Source organism: Sciurus carolinensis, chromosome 2 (genome assembly GCF_902686445.1).
Source record: "Sciurus carolinensis chromosome 2, mSciCar1.2, whole genome shotgun sequence".
In the NCBI taxonomy this organism is placed as follows: Eukaryota; Metazoa; Chordata; class Mammalia; order Rodentia; family Sciuridae; genus Sciurus; species Sciurus carolinensis.
In genome coordinates this window covers 171,893,550-171,920,858 of record NC_062214.1, presented here as the reverse complement: position 1 = coordinate 171,920,858, position 27,309 = coordinate 171,893,550, and the positions used below count along the sequence as shown (strand labels likewise).

Below are 27,309 nucleotides of genomic sequence, written 5' to 3'. Positions count from 1 at the left end.
ATTCTGAGCTGATGTTTTGTTTGAATTATACTGGAGAAAGGGCACTGCCTTGTCACCTGCTTATAGCACAATAGCTAACGCTGACCAGATGGTCCTCTTTTCATTTCCCCCATTGCAACACAGTGGTCGAGTGGCACCATGAGACAGTGGAGAGCCTGAAGCGGGGATTGACAAACATGTATGATGACATTCGGATCCAAGCCATCGTCACATGTGCCACAGCTGCTGTGGAACGACCCCAGCTGGCCACCAGCCAGAAGGACTCAGGTGAGAGCTAGTACTGAACTGCTTGACAATATCTGCAAGTCAAAAAGGCCAAAGAACACGTGAACTGGAAGGACCTTGGAGCTTATATGAAATTATTTACAAAGGTGGAAACCACAGCCCAGTGCTATAGTGCTATTCTTTTTCTTTTTCTTTTCTTTTCTTTCTTTCTTTTTTCTTTTTTCTTTTTTGGTGCTGGGTATAGAACCCAGGGCCTGCTAAGCATATAATCTTCTATTAGTGCTTCTGCACATCATCTCCTTTTGTTTGCTCAGTGGCTTGCAAAGAAGTTCACATGACCACCTTGAGATCCCATTCATAACAGTCAATAAATATATTTTTTAAAAATACATATATTAGCCAGTAACAGTGGCACACCTCTGTAATCCCAGCAGCTCGGGAGGCAGAGTATCATGAGTTCAAAGCCAGTCTCAGCAACTTAGTGAGCCCTTGAGCAACTCAGTGAGACCCTGTCTCTAAATAAAATATTAAAAAGGGCTGGGGATGTAGCTCAGTATTTAAGCACCCCTGGGTTCAATTCCTGGTACAAAAAAAATAGAGAGATAGATGTAGCTATATATATTTATACACACACACACACAATTTTAGTTCTTTGGAGAGCACATCTCAAACTCAATGTGTCCAAAATTGAACTCATTGCCCTCAACACAGACCACTCCCTCCCTTCCCAGATTCCAAATCTCAGTCAGCTCCGCAGTCCAGCCAGTTTCCAAGTTGGGCCCTAGCAATCATCCTAGGTAGAATCCTTCTTCTCCTACAACCAGCTGATCACTAAATTCTATGCATTCTGTTTCCAATTTTTTTTCATTTTTTAATTACAAAAGAAATATAAAGACCAGGCGTGGTGATGCACGCCTATAATCTCAGTGACTTGGGAGCCTGATGCAGGAGGATCTTGAGTTCAAAGAAAGAGCAAGGCACTGAGCAGTGAGACCCTGTCTCTAAACAAAATACAAAAAAGGACTGGGGATGTGGCTCACCCCTGGGTTCAATTCCTGCTTAAATACACACACACACACACACACACACACACACACACATAAAAGTGTCATTATTAGTTAACATAGGGGGATATAAAAAAAGGTAATTACTTTCCCCCACCCACTTCCCACTCCCACTCTGTAGGTTAACCAGTGTTAACAGTTGGGCACTTCGCATATTTATGCTTTTATAAACATACGCCAACACATATGTAGACTTTTCTATTACAAAAATGAGTGTTGAATTTTTTTTTTTAAACTAAGGATTGAACCCAGGGGCACTTAACCATTGAGTCACACCCCCAGCCCTTTTTTATGTTTTATTTTGAGACAGGGTCTCTCTAAATTGCTCAGGGCCTCACTAAATTGCTGAGGCTGGTTTTGAACTTTCGATCCTCCTACCTCAGCCTCCCAAGCCTCTGGGATTACAGGCGTGCCCCACTACACCCAGGGAGTGTTAATTTTATCACACATATCCTATATTTTTCCCCTTTAACTTGTGGATCTGACAAATTCTGCTGTACTCTTTTTATATATACCTTTATTTTATTTATTTTTTATGTGATACTGAGAATCAAACCCAGTGCTTCACACATGCTAGGCAAGTGTGCTACCACTCAACCACAACCCCAGCCCCTGCTATAAACTCTTAAAATAAGTTCTACTGGATCTTGATCTTATTATTCTTTTATTATTCTACTGGTTTTAATTTATTAACACTTTAGAATCTTTTTATTACATAAATGAATTGGTAGTTTTTTTTCTATTTGTACTATTTTTGTTACTTTTTAGGGTTCTTGTACTCTATAAAATGTCATTAAAATGAAGTAAAGACTTTTCCTTTATTTTATTTTTTTTGGTACAGGAGATTGGACCCAGGGGACTTAACTACTGAGTCACATCCCCAGCCCTTTTTTGAAAAATATCTTATAGTGAGACAGGGTCTCACTAAGTTGCTTAGGGCCTTGCTAAATTGCTTAGGCTGGCCTTGAACTTGTAATCCTCCTGCCTCACCCTCCTGAGCCACTGGGATTACAGGTGTTCACCACCACACTGGTCATTTTTTCTAATGGTCTATAATCTCTTGAAAAAGAAAAGAAATGTCAAGTTGGGCATGGTGGTGCTTGCCTGTCATCCCAGGTACTTAAGGAGTGGAGACAGGCAGATCACTTGAACCCAGGAGTTCAAGGCCAACCTGGGCAACATAGCAGGACTCTATCTCAAAAGAATGAGAAAAAAGAATAAAGAAAATATCAGCTGGGGTGTGCCCATAATCCCAGCAACTTGTAAGGCTGAAACAGGAGGATCCACAAGTTCAGAACAAGCCTCAGCAACTTAAAAAAATAAAAGTCAAAAGGGTTAGGGATGTAGCTCAGTGGCAAAAGCACCCCTGAATGTTCAATCCCCAGTACAAAAAAAACAAAAAACAAAAAACAAAAAAACCAGGCCCAGAGGACAAAATTTTGAAAGGACATAAAACCTGCCCTACTCCTCTTTGTTCTTCAGTTGTCCTCTCTGATGTCACCTTTCCCAGGAAGCCTGCACTGATTTTCCCCTTCTTTGCTCTGGTAATATCCTAGGCCTACTTCTGTCCTCATACTTAACAGTGGGTCATAATTGTCTGGTTACATTTCTGCTATTACTACCAGGAAAGGAATTCCTTAAGAGCAGGGCTAATTTTACCTCTAAAAACGTGTCAGATTTTAAAGTTTCATGTCACTTATTTTATGCTGAGTTCCAGATAGGAGCATTTTTCCTCCAGGTATTCAAATTAGTTGTTCCCTCTGCGGGAGAACTCTGTTTCTTTACCTAATAAACTGCTCTATTTGCCCTTTAGTTTTCAGCTAAGACAATTCCCCTGAGAAGGCTTCCCTGCCCACCACCCAGACTTATCTGCTTCCACACATATACATTTTTACTCTATCTGCTTATTTCCTTGAGGATTACAAGGGATGAAGTATTTTCAGTGCCCGGCACATAAACCCTTCAATGGGCAGCAATCAATACGATTATAACCTTATACCCACTTACAATCATGTGTCAACAACAGCTGTATGTTCTGAGAAAATGGGTACTCAGTTTCATCACTGCAACATTTTGAAATGGACTTGAGGAAAACAGGTACAATGTTACTAGGAGATAGACTTTATGGAAACCCCACTGAAGATGTCCTCATCACTTTGTATGTCTTCATCACCATACAAAGAGCACCTTTGTCTTTCTCAGAATTGTGCCTTTCATGTGATCCCTTTCACATACCTCCAATGTCTAGATTTTGATTTCTTGTTACCTCCTCAGAGAAACTTACTTTATTTTTTGAATACTCAATTAACTTCCATTTGTTCACCTAAAATATACATATTTCCATCTATAGATTTGGACCAAGTTTTACGGATTTTTTTCAGATTTTGAAATATTTGCAAATCTGGAGATAAACCCAAAATATCTCATTACATATGAATTCCAAGTTTAAACACAGAATTCATTTGTGTTTCAAATACACCTTACACACATAGCCTTAAGGTAGTATTATACAATCATTTTAATATATTTGCATTTGGTTGAAACCCATGAGGTCAGATGTGGAAATTTCCTCTTGTTATATTACTGCTCAATTTCCAACTTGGGATCATTTCAGATTTGGGGATCAAAGGTGCTCAGCGGGGCAGGGGATATAGCTCAGTTGGTAGAGTGCTTGCCTCGCATGCACAAGACCCCAGTCCCCAGCACCACGGAGGGTGGGGAGGTGCTCAGCCCAATGTAGTCTGTTCTTAACAGATGGCATATTGGCTCATGGCATTAGTGATAAGGACAGATGGTTAGAAATCCTAAAATCTGGCTCAGCTCTGCCACATCTTGAAAAGTCAGCTAACCTCTGAGCTTCAGCTTCCTCCTCGACAGAATGAGGATACTTGTGGACAAAGGGGTAAAAGAAAAAAAAAAAAAAAAAAAAAAAAAAAAAAAAAAAAAAAAACCTTCTCCCTTCTACTTAAAAATTTGAGCTTAAGTGCCCATCTGCTCCCAGTCAGATCATTTTTTAATTTGAGGTGCTAGAGATGGAAACCAGGGCCTTGCACATGCTAAGTAGGCACTCTACCACTGAGCTAAAAACTAAAAACTATCTTTATAGGCAAAACTGTTCATGATGAAATGAGCCCTAGTATTGATACATTGGGTCTAGGAAGAACTATAAATGAAATATAAATAGCTGATAGGGACACCATACTTTGGGCCTCCCTGGATCCTGTAATTCATCAGTCACGCCCTTTGTGGATCCTAGAATTCTATCTAGAGAGTTGATAGAAGAGACAGTAGTGCCTGTGAAGCAGGAGTAGTAAGTACATCCTGAGCTGTTCCCAGAGCACTCCATGGAATGCTATGCAGTCTCAAGAACTCCACCCACAAGGAATGCCCAACATTGATGCCCTAATTTTTTTTTTTTTTTTTTTTTTTTTTTTTTTGCGTTACTGGGGATCGAACTCAGGGCCTTGTACTTGCAAGGCAAGCACTCTACCAGCTGAGCTATCTCCCCAGCCCTTGGTGCCCTACTGACAAACTGTACTCCTGTTTCCATATCCTCCTGAAGAATAGTGCCATGTGTGGCTTATGATGGTCTTGTGGTGTTGAATGTTTATAGTTAAACTCAAGATTCCCTGGTGAGTTCTGCAGTGATACCTACCTTGCCCACTTCAACTGGGGTTGAGACTGAATGAAACAATGTGAAAACACTATCAAAATAAATGGCAAAGCACTGCCTAAATAGAATTGCTATTCTATTTATATTTTAAGAATATAAAGTCCCATGGGATAAAGTAAGTTGACTCTTGTTACTAAAGCTAATGGTGAAGGTCACCAAAGACTAGATGGAAATTTTTTTTGGCTTGGATACAGCTCTTTTTTTTTATTGTTTATTCTATTTAGTTATACATGACAGCAGGATGCATTCTGATTCATTGTACACAAATGGAGTACAACTTTTCATTTCTCTGGTTGTACACTACATAGTCACACCATTCATGTAATCATACATGTACATAGATAGGGTAATGATGTTTATCTCCTTAGAGCCCAGATGATAAAGGAGCAGGAGCTGACATGCCAGTGTCCTGCTGACATGCCAGTGTCCTGCCCGTCACAGGGGCCCAGTAGAACTATGGTTAAGTATCAGCAAGCACCTGAAACTCAGACTAACGCAGGCCACCATGTGGCTAGGAAGGAAGTTGTGCTTGAGTGAAAAGCAAAGGGTTAGTACTTTTACCTGGCTCTTTTGATTACAGACAAGGGAACTGTGAAAGCCCCGTCTATCCCAGATGTGCCAGAGGTTCTACAGCCTGCCCTGAAGGCTGCTCTTTATGACAGGAACACCAATGTGAGGATGGCAGCAGCAATATGCCAATATGCCATACGGTCACATAATCCCGTGGCACAAAACATCATGCACACTGCCCTTCTGAAGGGTGAGTAACCACCTGAAAACGGGATAAAGACAAGGTGTCTCACCATCAGTTTTTCCAGCCTTTCCCCCTCCACTGTCATGCTGTGAGGTCTGTCGCTTAGGGTTTGTGATTATGTTCGAATATTCAGAAATTATTTCTTCCTCAGTACTTCTACAAAATAGGTACTGCTAAGTGATACCTGAACCAAGCTTTTCATAGACACATTGATAAGAAAGCATGCCCTAAAATGGATGGATCTGGAGGACATTCTATTAAGTGAAATAAGCTAGATACAGAAATAAAAGTACCATATGTTCTCTCATATGCAAAAGTTTAATAAAAACAAAGACAACCTCAATGTAGAAATGTAGAATAGTGATTACTAGAGGCTGGTGAGTGGTTGGAGGGAAACAGAGGATGGAAAACAGGAGGCTGGATTTGATCAGTGCATATGATATGCATTTATTGAAACTTCACACTAAACCCCCCTGTGTATAATACAAGTTCATTGAAAAACTTTTTTAAAACCCAAGTCTTCTTTCACACCCCAATATTTTAAATAAAAAGATGATATAACATTATTAAATTCATTTTGAAAATTAAAAAAAAAAAAAATCACGGGTTGGGGAGATAGCTCAGTTAGTAGAGTGCTTGCCTTGCAAGCACAAGGCCCTGGGTTCAATCCCCAGCACCACACACAAAAAAAATCACCTGACTATAGCATGCTTCCATTTTTTTTTCTACAGAACTTCTAGGCATTGTCTGCACACGCTATTGAGAGTTATTTAACTCCAATGTGCCTAACTGCTCTGAGAAGTGAGCTATTACTTGCCTTACCGGGGGAAGCTGGATGACTGGTTTGGCCTTCTGCAGATAGACTTTCAACTGTTTAATTCCTCCACTATAGAAAAGCCTCCCTCCCCAGTCTTCCTAATCTCCAGGAAGGAAGGCCTTATACCTGCTACCTAGCCTTTAGCATTTAACTTTCAGGTTGCAAATTTCAGTTTATATTTAAAATGTTGATATGTTCCATTTAAATATGGCTTACACATGGGACTGGGGCACAGGGAAGTGAGGTATCAGGCAGGCAGTGATCTTTGGTACCCATCTCTGGAAGAAAACAGATTACCATCTGTATTCATTTTTTTGCTCCACTGTGGCAGGCAATAGTGTGGACAGCTGGACTGCAGCTCAGTGCTTGGCTCTGGATGGTGTTGCCACTTACCCAGTGATTAGCAGGATCTTCCATCAGCTGTTCAACAAGAAGAATAAGGACACCGAGGACCAGGCCTGTATTCTCCTGAGATATCTCAATGAAAAGACAGTATGTGTCCATTACAGGGTCAGAGGAAGAAACTAAGTTATGGGGAATTGTGGTCAGTGCATGTGAGGAGTCCAAACTGCAGGTGGTTGGGCAGGATACTCAATCACAAGCACAAGTAAAAAGTATGCTAAGTGTGAGTAAACCTGGGTGCAGAGGTACACACAGGGAGATGTGACAACAAATAGCTGAGAAAAATGAGTGGGTTGCAAATGGTTCTTAACAGTGAACAAGAAGAGCTGTAATATGTAGAATTTGCTGCTGATAGTGGTTTACCATTGAAAACTACACAGACCTATAATTGTGATATTTTTGGAAGAAATGTGAAACAAAAAGATTTGAGACACTTACAAATCATTTTGGGAGTAAAAATAGTTAAGTCAGGAAGGAAAGTTCCTACTTTTCTATTCAGATTATTAAATCTGTATTTTGTTCCCAGAGTTAGTTGGCTTAGATGGAGAAGTGCCCCCTTCTCTTGCAAATGTACTCTGTCCTATTAGAGATGTGCATCTCATAAGCTTGGGATATTAATTATGCTGGATGCCATGTTAGGATGTACCTTCTTCAAGATTCCAGTATCTCTAAAAGTGATCATGAATATCCAGACAAGTCTTCTGTTTCCTCAGACTCTGATACACAACATGCTTGCTGTGGAATTGAACAGCTGTCGATGGAAGGATCGGATCCTGGCCTGCAGGGCTTTCTCCCAGATCAGTGGAAATGTCTGCTTAGTAAGCCTTCTCTTTCTTTGCTCCAGGACAGAAATCCTAAGCAAGGTTGGGTGAGGAAGCCTTTCTGTTTTGCTGCTATCTAATATTCCACTCTCACCACACAGATCTCTGTCCCACACTGCTATCTCTTCTTACTCATAACCCCTAATTATTCCAAATATCAACATGTCCTCTGTGACTTAAACTAATTCTTATCAATGTGGTGGCAATCATAATCTGTGTAATGGTCACAATAAAGCACAAAAGCTAAGAGAAAGAGCTTAGAAACTGTTATAGTAATTTGACACTGCCAAAGTATCAATGGAGTTTATAAAAGTATCAATGACATATTTCCACCCCACCCTAACCCTAACACTGATCCTTCATCAGTTTGAGAACCACTGACTTAAAAAGACACAAGTCAACTAAATGAATGCTTGTGTAGGTTCTGAGTGTTCAGCACACACATGATCCCTGCTTTCAAAAAACTGATATTGCAGCTGGAGCAACAAAACTAACAAGCACAAATATTCAAGAGCAAGAATAAATGTAAAGCACTCTTTTAAAACTTTTCTCTTTTTTTTGTTTGTTTGTTTGTTTTTTGGTGGTGCTGGGGATTGAGCCCAGGGCCTTGTGAATGCAAGGTAAGCACTCTACCAACTGAGCCACATCCCCAGCCCCCTTTTAAAACATTTCAGAGAGAAAGATTAGTGTGGACTGAATTTATCTGTTAAAGTCCTACAACTTGAAGAGGGGATTCTAGGCAAGGGAAACCCTGACCTCCTTTTTACAATTATTTTCAAATCATTAGTTGTTTGATCTTTCCCTTCTACCTTTGTGCTACCACATCTTTTTCCAGAAAGGGTCATAATACTGCCATTCCTTCATTTTTTAACCCTCACATTTTGATATGGGAAGCATACAATCTGGTCATTCAGGATAACTGCCTGATGAAGTTTGAGATGGCTTAATTCTTTGCTGTTGTTGTTTATATTGTTTGGGGTGGGTCACCACTTTTTAAAATTTTTTATTAGCACAAAATTATACATAATATTGGGATTCATTATTACACATATATACATGCACACAACCTAAGAGACTGGGTTAATTCTGCCTCAAGCGTAGCAGCATCTTGCAGCTAAAGGCACAAACCAGCAGCACAGGCATCACCTGGGAGCTTGCTAGATATGCAAAATCTCAGGCCAACCCAGTCAGAAGTTACACTTTAACAATATCTGATTCATTTGCACATCTGCCTCTTTGGCATTTGTCACTCAGGATTACCAACCCAAAGTAAACAGACATTCAGAGCTAGCAATGTACAAGGTAAAAGTGATGAGAATTTCATGGCAGACTGCTGGAGTTGTAAAAGGTAGTATGTATATGATTCTTTCACTCATTCACTAAACAAGCAGTTTCTGAGTATCCTATAGTCTCTAAGCATTGAGGATGCAAAGATAATATCTTTCCTTGGCAAATGTTATAAATAGCTAAAACAGAAGCAGCTATAAGGTATTATGGGAGTTCCTTATGCTTATAGGGACAGGGATAGAGAAGACTTTACTTGGGAGGTGCTTTCTGAGCTAAATCCTAAAGAGTAGGAAAACATCTGGTAGGGGTAGAAAAGCGAGATGGTGCAGGCAGGGAGAATAGCTTAAGCACATACCATCATTAACTAAAACTGTAGTAACCTCTGTTCCTTTCCCTCTGAGAAATACATTGATAGAGTGGCCAACTATTCTGATTTGTCCAGGACACGAGACCTTCAGTACTAAAATTAGGCAAGTCCTGGGCAAACTGGGATGAGTTGTTTACCCCAAGTTTTAAGTCTCTCACAAAGATCATGCTGGTCCTCACATCCTGACACTACACAGTATTTCAAAGGATGAGCATGAGAAACAGACCTGGACTTGAGTCCTGGCTCCAGCTACTCACAAGAGCCTCTACTGTGTCACCTGTAAATGGAAATAACATCTGCCCCTGGATTGTTCCAAAGATTAAAGCAGGGGGGTAACAACATTGAGCACAATGCCAAGTGCAAAATTCATGTTCAATAAATGATAGCCAATTATTACACCTAATTACAGGATATGAAACATAAATTGATCCAGCTTATGTGGAATGACTGGAATAAGCAAGTAAGGCAAGCAGCTGCCCAAGCACTGGGGCAAATGAGCCTTGGGAAAGAGGTACATGACACAATCAGGTAAGCTCTAGTCAACGTGAGAAGAGAAACTCTTCAATTCTTGGAAGTGTTTAGGGGCTCCGGAATCCAGCTCCTCTATATGCTCGGTATAGTACTAGGCCCAGCTATGAAAAGTTCAGTCCCTACAGAAATTAGCAATACGGCTACAGAAAGAAGTACTGGATGCCCACTAGTGCGAGGCAACATTTTGGGTATTTGAGGGAGTTCAAAGTATGACACAATTCTGAACACAGGCAAGATAAGCAAATGCTTAAAAATATCATATCATATTAAAAACTAGAACAAATGGCATATACCAACTAGAACAAATGCCATAGAAAAATTGATTAATCAATGTAGGCAAGAGAAGGCTGTTTTATGGAGAATGGGTAAGACTGTCATTCTGGGCTGGGAGCCAATTGCTGAAATAAGCATCACACATGTTATAGCAATGGAGAAGAGATGCTGTCACAAGGGGTGAAACTTGACACTTTCCTTAATTTCATCATTCAGCACAGTTGAGTGCCAGCTCAACATATGCTAGGTAATAGGGATTCAAGTAAACAAAACAACTGAGGTCTGAACCCAGTGAAACTCAAAGGGCATAAGGCTGAATAGGAAAGGGTGGGGCTAGATAACAGATAACACAGCCTACAGAGCTAGAAATGTATCCTGAGGATGGATGGGAGGACTGGAAGTTTAAGAAGGGGAAATAAAAGCCACTTGTACCTTACAGGATTAAATTGGGTCAAGGAAATTCCGAGGAGCGTGTGGAAGCCCTCTACCTGATAGGTGGGCTCAAACTCATGACTGCCAAGCTTCTCCCAAGCTTCCTGCGCTGTTTCTCTGATGACTTCATAGCAGTTAGGCAGGCAGCCTGTTTGGCAGCTGGTGCCCTGCAGATTCGCAACAAGATGGTAAGTAAAAGAAACATGTTTTCATCTTACCTGGTAGACTTGAAGAAGGCACTACCTTTCCCTCTTGTATATAGTGTACTCACTATTCCGTGGGGACACAGAATAAGATTTCAGAACCAAGAAGTCATATCAATAGTAAGGAGGACCCTTTAGCTCTCAGTCCAAACTTCACTCTGGAGCACACCTCTGAATCCTATTAACTAGCTTCTCAATATCTGGGTGCTGATGAGCTTTAGAATCAATTCCAGTGAATGGAGTTATAATCCCAAGTTATTAAGGGAAAACCTGATCGAGTATTCATAAGAAGTCTGGGGGCTGGGGAGATAGCTCAGCTGGTAGAGTGCTTGCCTTGCAAGCACAAGGCCGAGTTCGATCCCCAGTACCGCAAAAAAAAAAAAAAAAAAAAAAAAAAAAAAAGAAGTCTGGGACTAGGGTTTAGCTCAGCAATAGAGCCCATGCTTAGCATGTGAAAAGCCCTGGGTTCAATTCCCAGCATCCCCACACACATGAAAAAAGTCTGTATGGTCATAGATATGTGGGCTGAGAAAAATCAATCCAGAGAGCAGATAATTCAACTAATACTCTATGTACAGGCTGGTAGTTAAGGTTCCAGCTCATTTGTCCCTAGAATTGATAAGTCATTTTTCTGTTAAAGCACTTTTTAAGTAAGTGGGCTCCTGGTTTATGGTCCATTCTTGTTTTGGTTCTCCCCATTCAATACTGCCCCTTATCCATTCCAGGTGTTTGAATGCCTCCTGCATCTGATGCACAAAGATCCTTACTGGAAAATCAAGGCTTTTGCCATTCGAGGTATTATAGAAGTTGTGGACCCAACTTTAAATACTATCTCCTGTACTAATATAGATGATGCCTGAAAGCTCTCTAGTAATTGGGTTGGAACGTAGGGGAAAATGATCTTAACTTCTCAGAAGTTCCTTGCCTGAAGAAGGAAAAAAATCCTCTTCCTTATTTTTAATATTTAGTCCAGAATCCTGAGTCTAGGTCTATGACCAACTTGTGAAAGCAAAGGGCAGCAAGACAGTTCCTGCCAACAAAATTTAGTTCCAAGTAGGTATCTACTGTTGGATATATCTTGCTTTCCCTGGAGGTTTTGACTATAGTACTTTGCAAAAATCAGACCACAAATGCTGCCCTCTGATATTTCGAGTTTTTCTTTAGGATCTTTGGCATTGCTTCTCTTATTGACATGGTCTTTGATAGATCTCTAGCATAAACCAGACCTGGTAAGTGAAATAAATGCACCTTTCTCTTCTCTCTACTTGACTAGGCTGGTCTTCCAAGTTAACTGTCCCACATTTCTCCCCCAATAAGCATATAAACTATGTTCATATCCTACTGGGCAGGCATTGGATGAAAGAGCCCTTGCATGAGAATCATTTGGAGGTTAATATTTCACTCTAACCCATGCCAAATGCTTTCAAAGTTTTTTTTTTTTTTGGACAGTGCTGGGGATCAAATACAGGGCCTCACACATTCTAGGCAAGATCTTTACCACTTAGTTACACCCACAGTCCTCTAAATAGTTTTTTTTTTTTTTTTTAAATATATTTACTTTTTGTGTGTCTTTATGTTTTTTTCATTCCTAAAATTCTAATGGTGATTGACTACCATGCAAAAGGGAGGATGTTTGCAATATTCAATTTATTTATGGATGCTAGGATACAACCAACTCAGTCTTCAGTGACAGTGGAACATGCTGCTCTCTTGTTTCTGCAGCTTTGGGACAGATTGGGCAAGTGAGTCCCCAACTGACTGATCTCCTGCTCTGGGCTATCCACTATGAAGAATCACCAGGTGTAAGACTAGAAGCTTGCCGTAGCATCCAAGCCCTCAAACTTCAAGGGGCCCATGTCAGGGACACCTTTCTCGATGTGCTGCTCCTGGAGGACCATGAGGCTGTTCTGAAGTAAGCACTAAACCTCTGGTCCCTGCCACAGCTTCTTCAACTGCCAACTCTCCCATCATGGTTCACTGACTATGTCCCTGCCTTTCACTCTCCAGAGTGGAAGTAGGCAATGGCTCACTGTGCCAATCACCTACTTACTCAAGGAGATAACCAAAAATCCAACCTAAGTTAGATGTCAGGTTCAAGCTCTCCCCTCCAGGTGATTTTTGGGTTATGCATAAATTCAACTAACATTTATCAAGTGACTATTGTAACAACAGGTTTCAGATTTAAAAAACAAAAAACACCACCAGGGCTTCAGTTCCAGTTCTGTCATGCAATAGCTATGTAAGCCTGAGGAAGGCACTTAAACTTTGAGCCCATGTTTCAAGTATCAAATGCAAATGACAGTCTACATTAGAGACAATGAGATAATATTTAGGTAGGACCTATCACAAAGTTAGTAAATGAATGGTACCTTCAAATGTATCATTTCAAAAACTGCACCATATCTGTATAAACTATATCATACCATTTTTGCCAAGAAGGGTCAGCAAAACTGTAGTTAGGACTGGAATTTAAGATTTGCCTAATTCTAAGTTCCATATTTTCCATCCCCATGCTCTAAAGCCAGAGTATAACCACTAAAAAGTACTTCTTTCAGGGAAATTTACCATGCAATGAAGATACTCAACTTAGAAGATGAAGGAAACCAAGAAATGATTCAGGAAATCAAGAACAGGGTAAGAAAATGCAAACCATGTTTTCAAGAGAAGATTTAGGGCTCTCAAGAGTTCCTCAAATCCTTTTTTTCCCTAAGCATGTACATATGCTTTCCCCTATCACAGACATACTTTCTACAACCTCAGACACAGGTATTATATTGTCTGAAGATACAAAACATCTCTGAAGGATTGGGTTATAAAATCCTAATAGTAAAAAGACAACAAAACAAAAATTGTGTTGGGCTAGGGAGAGAGCTCAGTCGGTAGAGTGCTTGCCTTGCATGCACAAGGCCCTGGGTTCGATCCCCAGCGCCGCAAAAAAAAAAAAAAAAAAATTGTAGTAGTCCTTATCAAGTAGCCCTCAAAATCAGGGTTTACTATTGTTTCTGTTATACTCTTCCCCTCCCTTCTCATATTCTTCCCACCATCCCTTAAACCCAAAGTGTTCTTTCTCTTTTGCACATAGGCATAAAGAAGGAAGCAGGACTAGACTGAGTCCCCTAGATTTTCTTTTTCCTCTTTAATTTTCCTTAATTTCTAAGCTGGGCTTTTTCCCCAAGGAATTCTAGTTGAAAGGGTTGGTCTAGCTTTCCAAGGTCTTAAATGAGATGAATGAATAAAGAGAAAAGAATGTTAAAAAGATAACTGGCAAAACCAACTTCATACCAAGCAGCATCTCTTAACAGGCTCATCATGACCAAATAGCTGAAGCAAACATTTTCATTAGCAGGTGCAAAAATCTCTATTCAATAGCACAAGAGAACAACACTCTAGGCATTCATAGACCACCTAATACTAACAAGCATGATACAATAGTTAACTTTATTAATAGTTTTTGATGACTTGCTGCCAATTATATTTTTTTAAAAACATCATTTGCTCACATCTAGATTGAAACACTAAGCCAAAAGGACTTGCTGACACAGAAAATACTCACAATGGAGATGGCTGTAAGAAGAGTGAAGGAAGAAGCAAAACGTATTTACTCAGAACCCAAAGAGGGACAAGAACCATTGGAACTCCAAACTTTTATTCAAGAAGTTTTTAAGAGTAAGTTTCCTAGGGGTGAATCCTATGCCTTGACTCCTTTAAAAACCCATTCCAGAATCTACATATTTTGGAACTTAGTGGGAAGCCCTGTGAGGCAAGAGTTAGGAAAGGCTGATTCTCTTCCTTTTTGGTTACCAACTATTGAGTCTTCCTATTATTTTTGTTTGTTTTCCCTGCCAGGTTTTTATTCATTTTCTGTCTCTTAAAAAAAATAAAACAAACAAACAAAAAAAAAAAACCAACCTCTTAAACACATAACTTTATTTGAACTGACTTAAAAAGTCAAAGGGCATGAAGGCATATTAGCTGGGCACAATGGCACACTTCTAACCCAGCTACTCAGGAGGCTGAGGCAAAAGGATGGCAAGTTAGAGGGCAGCCTGGGCCAATTTAGCAAGATCCCATCTCCAAATAAAATAAAAAGGGTTGGGTTCAATCCCTAATACCACCAAAAAAAAAGTTTACCTCTGGAAAATGAGGTTGGAAGAGAGTTATCGTTTTTATTTTATATATATCTATGTTTTTGTAACTTTTAGAAGAAGACTTAAGTTCTCAACCTTAAAAAACTGAAACTGCCAGTTATAGTGACAGGATCTTAAGAGTTCCAGACACAACCTAAATGATAAGGGTGCAGAAATCAAGCTGTACCAAAATATACTTACAAAATCTGTGTGCCCGAGCGTAGCAGCAGCCTCAGATCACTCAGCCAGCTGCCTAACAGCCACCACCCCAAACCCAGGTCTTCTGGTTCCAAGGCTCTTTCTGGTACACCAGGTTCTTTTCCACCAACCATGAGAGAATATTCACTTGCCAGATTTGGGGAAGTTTCTTCCAACTGCCAGAAAAAAATGAGAGTGGAAAGTAACTTGAACACCAGCCTTCCCCTCCTGGTCAGTTTGCTATAAGTTGGTTGATTAAGGACTATGAAAGCACAACTAGGTGACATGCTGCCCTTTTGGGAGCAGAGCCAGCCACTGATTCAAGCAAGCAATGAGCAAAAACAGGACACCTACTCTTAGCTGACCCTGCTAGAGGAAAATGACTGTGCTGTTTGGAGTTCAAGTAGTGTAATTAAAATGAGTAAATTACTCCCAAAGTTAAAGAAATGTCCCCAATCAAATGCAATTTCTTTTTTCTTTATTGAATCTGTATGCTTGTGGTGCTGGGACTAAACCCAGGGTCTTTTGCACATGTACTCCACTGCTGAGCTATACCCCCAGCCCTCTCTTCTTTAAAAAGTTTAACATTCTGCATTTTACATTCTGCAATCACTCCAAGTTGCTTTTCATCTCAGCCATTATAGATTTTATCTACCCCATTCCCACACCCCATATTTCTTCAAACCAAGCTACATAAGAGTCTAGTAGCCTCAGAAAAGGGAAACATTCTTTGGCACTTTAATAACTCTTCTAATGTTCACACAAACTCAGTAACAAAACAGAATACTGATCCCAACTGCCCCCCCATTTGATGAAAGAAAACTCAAATGAAAGATGCAACTTCCAAATAAAAACTTCTAATGTCTCAAGCAGAATGACAGCCAGTGCTACACCACACACTGAAGCCAGAGGGGATGAAGCTGGTGCTCTGAAATGATCAGGCATTAAGGTTACTTCTGCAGAAATAGCTCATTTTCCTCCTCCAATTTTTTACTTTTGTACCTAGATGAAGTGGTTCCTTCTAGAAGACTGTCTGAGATTTGTGACGTTGAAGCAGCCATAAAGGTAAAAGTGACCATACTGATGGTTATCAAGGTAAGAACAGGAGTTTTTTAAAAAAAATGAACTGGTGGCAGTGGTAGTGGAGAATCACTACTGGCTTGTTTCCAACAATCAACAAGAAACTAATTTAGAGATAGAGGCATCTTGGTGAGCAGCAGCCCCTTATCATACAACATGGTTGCCAAGGAAAGCTGGTCCTCCACACTGTCACAGGGCAGATCCCCTACTCTCACAAATTCTGGGTAGGAGCGAAGCAAGAGTTCCATGGCATCAGCTTGCTGGGGGTATATTTCCAAGCACTTGGGTTCCTCCAGATGATAAACACGAGAGTTTTCCACCGTGTAATAGAGAAATAAATGGCCTCCCTCACCCACCAGGCGAGCTATCCCATCCTGAAGCATGTGAACTTCTGTTTCTGTTGTCAACTGGGCTCCCACGTTTACAGGTTCTCCAGCCTCCCAGCGAATTGGAAGCCCATAAACACTTAATGCCCTCTCCCTATCAGTCAACACAGGGGGTAGAGAGTCATGGATGAAGTCTTTGGCTCGCTGGTCAGCCACAGCATCAACAGGAGCAAAGTGTCCCAGACGGGCAACCAAGACCCGCACCTTCTCCATGAAAGCTGTTCTTCTTGGATCCTTAGAATCCGAATGCTGGGCCCCCATGTAATCCATGAAGTCTCGAGGGAGACCTCTCCGAAATTCTACATTTTCTTCCATTGCGGCCTGCACAGCCAGAGGCAGTATGGCCTCTAGGAAGTCACCCCAGGTATTGCGCTGGTACGTGGACACTGTAAGGTGCAGAGAGTGGACTCCATCCTGGCATTCAGCTTGATGAATGAAACCTCGAGGAAAATAGAGCAAATCTCCGGGTTCCAGCACGGTTTGCAGCACAGGTTCACCAAGGTCCTCCTGGCTGAAGTTGGGGCTAGATGTCAGGGCCAGTTCCTCATTTGGGACCCGGGGACGGTAGACACGCCAGAGTTTCCTACCTTCCAGCTGCAGCACGAAAGCCTCGATGTCATCGTAGTGCGGGGCAAAGCCCTGAGAGTTGGGCGGCGTGAGATACACGTTGGAGCCTGCCATGCTTCCAAACTGCTCCTGAAGAACAGCCAAAAACTGCCACACGGTGGTCGAGAAAGCCTGAGGGCAGAGGAGGCGCAAGGAACACCCTGCCTGGTACAGGGACCAGGCAGCGGCGGGCAAGGCTCGGCCGGGAGGGTTCAGGGTCTCGCGCCGCCCGTTGATGTAGCGCGCTGCATCAAGGTGCTGCCCGAACTGCACCTCCTCGTTGCGCAGCATGCAGTCCAGGTCGGCAGTTGAGAAAAGGCCCTGGTAGTAGGTGGGGTCCTGCCGCCGCACCAGCACCGCCTCCCGCTCCCAAAGCCGCCGGTAGAAATGTTCCGGCGGCATGGGCGCGATGAGCCACTCAAAGAGGCGCGTTGCCCGCCGTCTGCTGCTAGGGATGCGGCTCAGCTCAGCCAAGACGCGCTGCAGCGGGGAGTCCCAGGGCAACTCCCGACCCGAATTATCCACCTGAGGCCCCAAGAGCGTCGCAGGGGTCCCGGGCGGTGCGGCGGCCGCCAAGTGCTGGGAAGCACACAGCCGAGTCGAGGGGTCCACCGCTCTGGCGGGTGCAGCAGTCACCTCTACTAGGCGCGTGGGCGGCGCCGAAGCCGGCCCCAGGCGCGCGGGCGGGGTCTGCGCCTCCACCAAGTGTGCCGGTGGGGTCTGCAGGGAGCGCGCGGCGGGCGAGGCCTCCAACAGCTCTGCAGGCCCGAGGTGGCCGTATGGTTCTCTCCGGGACGCGTCTGGGCTGGTCGCTGCCGCCGCCCCACCAGGCAGCGCGTCCCCCAGATCGTCGGCCGTCGACTCCACCCTGGAGTCCTCCGAGTCCTCGCTCGGTAACGCCTGAGCCCTCAGCGCGGCCATGCGGGACGCGACATTTCTCCTCAGTTGCCTTCGGATCTTCCTGGGCCTCAAGGGCAGGGCCAAGACTGATCCACTGTGTGGCTGGGGCTGGCGCCGGCGCCTCAACCTCCCACGCCTCAACAGTCCAGCGCCAGTCCGGAGCCCATCCATAGCTGCACGGCTCTCCCGGCCGCTGGAGTTAAAGAAAAGAGATCAACCTGGCAGCGGCTGCGGTGCACTCTGGGAAGGGGGCGCGGCCTCCAGCTTGGGCTGCGTTGGCCACGCCCACCGCGCATCCACCATGCTCCTCCTGCTCGTCTTAGTGAGCAAAAATTACCTTCGTTAAATGAGCGACTGCACGCTACAGAGGCAGAATCCTTGACAAACAAATTAACAGAGATTCCATATTCAGAGAGCAATTTAAAAACCAAATTGCTAGACACTTCAGGAGAAAGAATATTAGCTAGTTCTTTGCTTCTAGTCTGCATGTATTGCATATTCACAGAGGAGTCTTTATTTTTTTTAATAGAATGTTCCCTAATAGCTTCCTACCAGAAAGTGAACCATCCTTGTTTTCTAAGAATGCCCTTATGCAAAGTTCGAGATTCTACACAAACCCCAGTCCAACCAATCCTTTTTACCCAGATTATAACATTGAATCCTAAGCGTTTCTCCAGCCAATTTCCTTCGCTCCTTTCTCCATTGCAAATCCTTGTAGTCATTATCCTCTCTAAAGAAGTTAATAAGTTTTCTGCGGCATTCTTTATATCTGCCATTCCCCACCTGAGGTTTTGTTTCATTAGCTACAACTTCGCTCCAGAATCCTCAATCTCTACCTCCTCTGATTCTTAAAAACAACTTCTTAACTCTGGGCTTCTCATTTAACAGGCAATGTGGTAAGTGGAGGATGAAATTGTTGAGAACATGGTTACTGTCTTCATGCACCTTTGTTGCTTTATACATAAAGATTACTAATCTTCTTTTGAATCACATAAGATAAATTCCCAGAAATAGAATTGCTGGATCAAAGGGCAAGATAATTTTTGTGATTATTAATAGGTTTTTACCAAAGTGCTCTCCGAATGGCTTTCTTTATCAAATTGCCCTCCAAAAGGGTGCAAGCGATTATAAGCATATAAGACCAAAAAAGCTCTAGGACCTTTTCTGTGATTCTGTTTGAACTTACAACACCCTTTTCTCAGTCACACCCATATCTACACACTTGTCAAAGGTTTTAGATTTTACCCCTACCCATGTCTATTACCCTGGCTTTCTTTATTTCCCACATAGTCAATTGGTTCTCAAATGGAGGTGATTTTGCCTCCCTAGGGTCATTTAGCAATGTCACATGGGGAGAAGGGAGTCTCTAACACCTGGTGGGTACTGACTAGAGATGTTACTAAATATACCACAATGCAAAGTATAACCCCCCACAACTAACAATTATACAACCCCAAATTCCATTTGTGCTGAGTGAGAAATGCTGATCTATTACAAATAACCTCTTTACCTTTACTCATTCTCTTTCTCTCTTTCTCACATGCTAATTTATACCACAGGCATGTGTCACAAGATTAATTTTCTCAAGTTGTGTTCCCAAACCAGATATCACCCCTGCCAGAACCTATCCATGTGTCCCATGAACCAACCCAAATTCCTTTGCCAGGTACTAAAGTCATACAGTGTAATGTATGCCTTATCAGCCTAAACTCTACTTCTACAAACTGAACTCTTTGCCATTCCTTGCTTCTGTCATCCTCCAGACATTCTCTCATGCTTTCTCTCTAAGTGCTGTCTCCCAATCAACCTTTGTCAAAGCCCTAAAACCCATTTCACATTTCATCTTCTACCCAAAACATCTACCATCTCTCTGGTCACAAGAGAACTTTGACCTTTCACATGAATTTAATATGTTGTGCTTTGTACTGGTGATTTATGTACTTGTCACAGTCCTTCCTAAACTTCCTCAACTATAAACTCCTTCAAGGAAAGGACTTCCTATGTCTTTTTCTTTTTCTATACAATAGAGATAAAATTGAATCTACTTCTCCACAGGGTTGTTATGAGGATAAAATAATTCATGTAAGGCACTTAGCCTGGTACAGAGCTAAACACTTAAAAATGGCAGCTATAATAATACCTTATTAGTATGGAGCAAAGCACTATAGGATGACTTATCTACTATGGGTCTAGTAGGGAAGAATGGATGCGTGGAATGGGATGGGCAATTTTTTATTTGGGCTGGGTAGCAGTGGGGGCTGCAGTATTAACAATTATTTTGCCCCATGGAAGCTTTGGTAGATCAGTGGGAACTGTATCAGACAAGGCTATCTTGGGAGGTTGCACAGGAACTGCTCTGCACAAAGGTTGCTGACCAAGGACCAGAGTGGGGGCCTAGTGCAGGGATGCAATCCAGAAGAAGGGACAGCAGGACAGAGAGCCCTTATCTTAACTGACACACAAGCTGCATGTGCTGACAGAACCCTGATATTGGACCACTTAGAGAAATGCAGAAGAAGAAGGCAGGTACATTTCATTTGGAGATTTAATTGTCTTTTCAAATAGAGTGGTTTTCAGGTGACAAAGGACACCTCTTATGTGAACAAGGGAATGTACTGTGCTTCTCTATCTGCAAAACTGGAGGACACTGTAAGCTTGTCATTTCCACATGCCGTACAAAGGTCTCCTCCTCCCAGACTTTCCTGTGACATCCTTTTCTTTTCCCAACATCTTGTGATGTCTTCAGATAAAGTATTTTGATAACTGTCCTCTAGTTCCCCTGTGATTGGGAAATAACCTAATCAATAAAACTCTGAAGTCTGCCCTGGGGCTTTAGGTTTGGAGGGCTTGGTTCTTACCACTGGCCACAACCCTCCTTATAGGGCAAGAAATCAGGGGGTCAAATGGGCATGCCCTACCAGAGCTCACAGCTTGCCTGTCTTGTAGAACATACACTCTGGCCACCCAAAGCTTTGGAATTTCCCACACAGTTTTGAGCTTGGGTGGAATGGGCCATCTTCCCAAACATTGCCAATGTGTGTACAGTTGGACTCCAGGAGTGGCCAACAGGTGGTGGTTTGCAGGAGTATGTGAGCAGAGCTTGAACATGCAGTCTGGGTTGTTCATATGTGTAACTGTGAGGTCCTCAGTATGGGTTGGCATTAGAAATGCAAAGAGATGGGTGAGCCCCAGTTAGCTTTCCTGTGCTGCTCCATTCTGGTAAGGAATCCCAAAGAATTTGAGAACTTAGAAGCTCAGACCTGATCTCATCAAGGTAGGTATTTTACTCAACATTTGTTAACTTGATTTATAAAATATTTAAATATTTAGAAATAAGGTAAATTAGCTTCTGTTTGTACTTTTGCCCCAGACTAAGATTCATTTGAGGGCAAGGAGGATATTTTTCTCATTATTCCATGACATGGATTAGAACTACCTATACACAACTGGGCATGGTGACACACACCTGTAATCCCAGTGATTCAGGAGGCTGAGGCAGGAGGATTGCAAGATTGAGACCAGCCTCAGCAATTTATCAAGACCCTCAGCACCTTAGTGAGATTCTGCCTCAAAATAAAAAATAGAAAGGACTGGGGATATAGTTCAGTGGTAAAGCACCACTGGGATCAATCCTAAGCCCCACCCCACCCCCCCAAAAAAAAGAAGATGAAAAAAAAAAAAACTACCTACATTCCTGAAGATGCTAGGTGCAAGCTCAAACCTGATCATCACTGCCCTGGATTATGGGGTTAAAATAGAGCACCCTGAGTGAACCCATCTCATCAACACATCCCAGGAATAAGGGTCTTTTCTCATAGCTACAAAAGTTTCTCATGTGAAAAAAAAATGGGAGAACTTAAAAGATTTAAAATATCCTACAGTTGCTACCTCGAAGCTTCTTTTTATCCAGATGTGCAAAATACAAGTTAACCCCAAAGATCATCATGTAAATGGCCATAACTTCTCAGGTAAACAATTCAGGCCTATTCCTCACATTAGGCTCCTGACTAGGGAGTCAAGGGAGACTGATCTTGAACTCATAGGTTCTGACTTCTTATTGAGCTTAGTCATTCATAGAGCTGTTCTGACAAACTAGAGCTAAAGAGATTTTTCACTTTGGGTCTGCTTTCTCACATAAGACCACATGTCTGGCTTACATACTCATCTGCTAATATTTCTCTGCAGCCTGTGAAACCCCGCAAGCCAAGTCCCTGGTTGCAAAGTTCAGCCTTAGGCCAAAACACAAAAAACAGAGGTCAGTCACGGCTTGTCAGAGATCTACGCACAGCTCGAGAAAAAAGGATCGCCATGGGGCCGTTTGGATCTCGCACCTCCATTCCATAGTTGGGTAAATACTCAGAGGATTTTTTCTAGCATCAAGTCTCTGGAAAAGTTCTCTCACTTCAAGACGCAAGCAGCAGCAGACGGATCACATCATATTTTGTCTCTTTCATTGAAATTGTACAATCTTTTTGTCATTATGTTTATAAACTACAACTAACAATTGACTTGATTTCTTCCTTTTTTTCCCACCCAGTACTGGGGATTCAACTCAGAGCCTCACACACGCAAGCTTTATACCTCTGAACTACATCCCAGCTCTTTTTATTTTATTTTGAGACAGGATCTTGCTAAATTGCCTGGGCTGACCTTGAATTTACAATCCTCCCACTTCAGCCTCCAGAGTGGCTGGGAATACAGGGATACAACACTCACACTTTGACTTGATTTCTTTCTTTCTTTTTCCTTTTTTTGGTACTAGGGATTGAACCCAGTGGAGCTTTACCACTGACCTACATCCCCAGTCCTTTTTATATTGAGACAGGGTATCAATAAGTTGCTGAAAGTCTCAATAAATTGTGATACTGGCCTCAAACTTGCAATCCTCCTGCCCCAGTCTCCTGAATTGCTGAGATTACAGGTGTGTACCACTGCACTCAGCTTGACTTGATTTCTTTTTTTTAAATATATTTTTAGTTGTAAATGAACACAATACCTTTATTTTATTTATATGTGGTGATGAGGATTGAACCCAGTGCCGCCCACATGCTAGGCAAGCATTCTATCACTGATCCACAACCCAGCCCTTGATTTGATTTCTTTTTTTTTTTTTTTTGCATTACTGGGGATCGAACTCAGGGCCTTGTGCTTGTAAGGCAAGCACTCTACCAGCTGAGCTATCTCCCCAGCCCTTGATTTGATTTCTTAATGTTCCACATTAACACAGAGGGTTAAAGAAGACTGAGATTGCATTAGGTGACAGGTTATATTTTTCAATACCCCAAAGGTCATATATTAAATATGAGTCCAAGATCCAAATTTTACTAGAGTATAAATACCAAAAGACTCATCATCAACCAGGTGCAGTGATGCATGCCTGTAATTCCAATGCCTCAGGTGGCTGAGGCAGGAGGATCCCAAGTTCAAACGCAGCCTCAGCAACTTAGCGAGGCCCTAAGCAACTTAGTGAGAACCTGTCTCAAAATAAAAAATAAAAATGACTGGGAATGTGGCTCAGGGGTTAAGGACCCCTGGATTCAATCCCTGGTACCAAAAAAGGAAAAAAAAAGAAACACTCAACACATTCTGCAAGCTGTAAGAATTTCCCTCTAGAATCCAAACTAGAATCCCATTTATTTAAGGAAGAAATGGCTTTTTTTTTTTTAATTCGCTTCCACAGGTCAACATGGAAGTCATATCCTAGGACTATAATGAAAAAGAACAAGCCAACACAATCATCTCCTGTCGGGGTTTCCGGGACCCCCAGCCTTGGGCACGGTCAAGATGGCGCCTGGCGCTGAGCCAAAAGCGGCCAGCTATACAGTAAACAACCAGCGAATTCCAATGATTGGCTAGTTAACGATGTGATTAGAGCATGCCCCCCTCGTGTACCTATTCTATGCCTGCAGCTGTCCGCGCGTTTACCTCGTGTGCTCTCCCCTGATTGGTTGAAGTGTATATAAGCTTGAGGGGTGGGGGAGTAGAAAAAAGCTGAGAGTAGGAGTAGAAGCGAGGAAGAAGAGTGCAAGCGAGGGCGAGAGCCGAGTGGGAGAAGCGGAGCGACCGGAGCAGGCGAGAGCTAAGCAAAGGGAAAGAGAGCGAGAGAAAGAAAAGAGAGAAAGGGATAGAAAAGAGGGAAAGAAAGGAAGACTGTGCACAATAAACTTCCAAAGCTTCAGACGTTTGTCGTGTCTCTCTCTGCGGGCAGAGGGAACGCGATAATCTCCCTCTTCATATTGTATTGATGGGTGTGAACGCTTCTAGCTCCCTAGAAAACAGTGCCACAGTTTCCCAAGGCTAATTAGCAATTCTCATGAGCTTCAAGGTACTTAAGACTTATAAGATTTAGACATTGCAAAAGATTTAAGAGAACCTGCAAACTGTATCATAAGATGGGATTGTGTTAACAGCACATGATACAAAAACAAAACAAACAAACAAACAGCCATGTAAAGAAGAGAACCAGAATTCAAAATAGTGTGAATCCAGCTTTCTTTCCTAAATACTGATTGCAATTTATACCCTAAAAAACATTGAAACATTCAAAAGTGAAAAAAAATGGCAGTGTGAACCTCTCTACTTTTTTCTTTTCCTTAGTCACATCCTCTCTTCCGGTGACATTGTCACTGAAATATAAAAAGCAGTATTTCCCCTATGAACTCCTAGTAGCTATGAAACATAGCCAGGGGAGAACTTTGAGGAATACCAGTTAGCCACATAACAGAAAATCTTCCCTTTTTTTTTTTTTTAATGTAGCCTGTTTTTATTCATTGTTTTAAATATTCCACGTAAGTGAAATGCTAATCCAATGAGTATCCATCCACATACAGTATATCAAAGTTATTTCTACATCTAACCTGAGGATTCTGGGATCTGGCTCCCATGAGGCATTGGAGACAATGAATAATCCTTTATGAGTACTTTCTCAGCCCCTCTATCTTTGAATTTAATAGTGAAAGGACTTTATTGTGCACTCTGCATTGCTGGCGGGAGCTAGAAAGCTGAATTGAATTCTCCAGTAAGTGAGCCAGCAAGGCAGTACAGAGGGTCTCTTAGGCCATCAGTACTGTGGGAGATGTAACAGCAATAGAAGAAATGACCCTTGTCCTCGAGGAGTTTACAAGGGTTTCATAAGACAGACAGACAAGAACCTTTCAAGACAATATGCCTAATCTAGTGGGAATTATGTGGTACACAGCAGATGTGCTGAAGGAGTTCAGGGGAGGAGAGCGATGGGTTATCCTGGAAAAGCAGAAATTTCCCTGGGATCTGATATAGGCAGAGGGAAGGAGGGAGAACTTCCAGGTAAGAGGAAGAACAGGAGAAAGAGCTGGATAAAGGAATAACCTTGGCAGGGTCCATGACAGTTCCTTTTCCTCTCCTGTTTCCAAAGCAGTTTACTTGTTTCTTCACCACAGAGACGCTGGCATCCATTCTGCTCACCTCACATGTTGTAGGGACAAAATACTAGAATTCCACAAATCCTTCACAAAGGCCCCTACCTGTCCTTCCTGGTTAATTCTCTCTTCTCACAAACCATTTCTATTGTCTTCTTTTTACTGATCCACTCTCTTCTGCTTTCATTAGCTCTACTGGTTGATGAGGCAAGTTGCTCCCCATCCTGCCAATCACAGGAAGCTTTGGTTTGGTCCAGCATGTGGGAGAATCACTGTGAAGCTATTTCTTAGGATCTAAAGAAATTTTCCATTTTTCAACCAAGATTTGTGTTTCTTTTAGTTTACACATTCCATCTAAGCGATCACCATTAGCCAAGCATGTCAACAGACCAAAGACCAGAGCAACAGCAAAATGAGGGGTGAGGGGCAGAAGGAAAGCACTTGTGTTAGAATTTGCTCTCTCTTCCTACAACCTCCTGTTGGTTATGGCTTGATTCTTCCACCCTGCCCTCTCATTTCTTGATGATCTCTATTGTCGGAAAACATTTACCAAATACATGTGATAGTAGTCATTATGGATATGCCAGCAAGGGTCAAACAGTTTTTTCTGACTTTGAAGAGTTTATTGTCTATTTGGATAAAATGGGTTTGTTTTGTTGAAGGCAGCAACAGAATCTTTCCAAGGTCAAGTGTAAACTGGTCACTCTGATTTTTCTAGATTTCAGTTTTATGTTTTTAAAATGAAGGGCCAGAAAATATGTTTTTAAACTATGGTAGAATGTTAATGTATATTTAAATCATCGCTTTTAGCACACAAAAAATAATAATGCCAGAAATCTAAATTGACATGAATGTTCATAGAGCATTATTTATAATAACCAAGAAGCAGAAAGAGTCCAAATAGCCATCAACTGATGAAGGATAAATAAAATTTGGTGCACCTCAGCAATAAAAAGTAATAACCAGGGGCTCAGTGGTAGAGTGCTTGCCTTGCATGCATGGAGCCCTGGGTTCAATCCTCAGTGCCACATAAATAAATTAATTAATTAAAGGGATCACTTACAACTAAAAAAATTTTTAAGAAAGTAATGACCAACTGATACATAACACAAAAGAACATGTATACATAATTCCATTTATATAAATGTCCAGAATAGGCAAATCCACAGAGATAGTATATAAGTGGTTGCTTAGGGCTGGGAGAGGTGGGTGGGGATGGAAATGGGAATTGACTGCTAATGGGGTTTCTTTTAGGAGAATGAATGTGTACTAAAATTATATTGCAGTGATGGTCACACAATCCTGTGCATATACTAAAAACCACTGAGTTGTATACTTTAAATGGGCAAATTGTATAGTAATTATATTTTTATCAATGTTTTTATTGGTGCATTATAATTATACATAATAGTGGGATTCGTTATAGTATATTTGTACATGCACATACATTATTTTGTCAATTTTGTTCCCTAATACTCCCCTTTCCCTCTCCTCCTCCCTCCCCAATGCCCATCCTCTACTGATCTCCCTTCTATTTTCATGAGATACCTCCCCACCCCTTTTTCTCTCTAGCTTCCATATATGAAAAAAACATACAACCTTTGACTTTGAGTCTGGCTTATTTCACTTGACATGATGTTATCCAATCCTGTTCATTTTCCTGCAAATGACATAATTTCATTCTTCTTTTGGGCTGAGTAAAACTCCATTGTGATATATATATATATATATATATATATATATATATATATATATCATGATTTCTT

General features: G+C 41.8%; 2 protein-coding genes across 5 annotated transcripts in view; one reads left to right on the top strand and one right to left on the bottom strand.

The window, feature by feature from the left end:
• The window catches only part of Riox1 (ribosomal oxygenase 1), a 30,089-nt gene extending 11,715 nt beyond the window's left edge, over positions 1-18,374 (bottom strand). For 2 of the 4 annotated variants that reach the window (XM_047541335.1, XM_047541337.1), the window contains exons 1-2: positions 16,177-18,374; positions 15,178-15,350 (exon numbers count right to left, since the gene is read on the bottom strand). In XM_047541335.1, coding sequence (XP_047397291.1) covers positions 16,359-18,317 — 1,959 coding nt within the window. In that variant the 5' untranslated portion in view covers positions 18,318-18,374 and the 3' untranslated portion in view covers positions 15,178-15,350; positions 16,177-16,358. Of the gene's footprint in view, positions 1-6,222; positions 10,814-14,785; positions 15,351-16,176 lie in introns of those variants that run through there. The other 2 variants (XM_047541336.1, XM_047541334.1) reach the window with 2 other exon arrangements.
• Positions 1-22,569, top strand: part of Heatr4 (HEAT repeat containing 4) — a 34,806-nt gene extending 12,237 nt beyond the window's left edge. Inside the window, exons 5-16 of the mRNA XM_047541333.1 lie at positions 124-267; positions 5,561-5,722; positions 6,865-7,025; positions 7,649-7,753; positions 9,820-9,938; positions 10,654-10,834; positions 11,575-11,644; positions 12,572-12,761; positions 13,405-13,483; positions 14,356-14,515; positions 16,181-16,239; positions 22,332-22,569. Of these exons, the coding sequence (XP_047397289.1) occupies positions 124-267; positions 5,561-5,722; positions 6,865-7,025; positions 7,649-7,753; positions 9,820-9,938; positions 10,654-10,834; positions 11,575-11,644; positions 12,572-12,761; positions 13,405-13,483; positions 14,356-14,515; positions 16,181-16,239; positions 22,332-22,490 (1,589 nt within the window). The 3' untranslated portion in view covers positions 22,491-22,569. The remainder of the gene's footprint in view (positions 1-123; positions 268-5,560; positions 5,723-6,864; positions 7,026-7,648; positions 7,754-9,819; positions 9,939-10,653; positions 10,835-11,574; positions 11,645-12,571; positions 12,762-13,404; positions 13,484-14,355; positions 14,516-16,180; positions 16,240-22,331) is intronic.
• Positions 22,570-27,309: the final 4,740 nt, after the last annotated feature.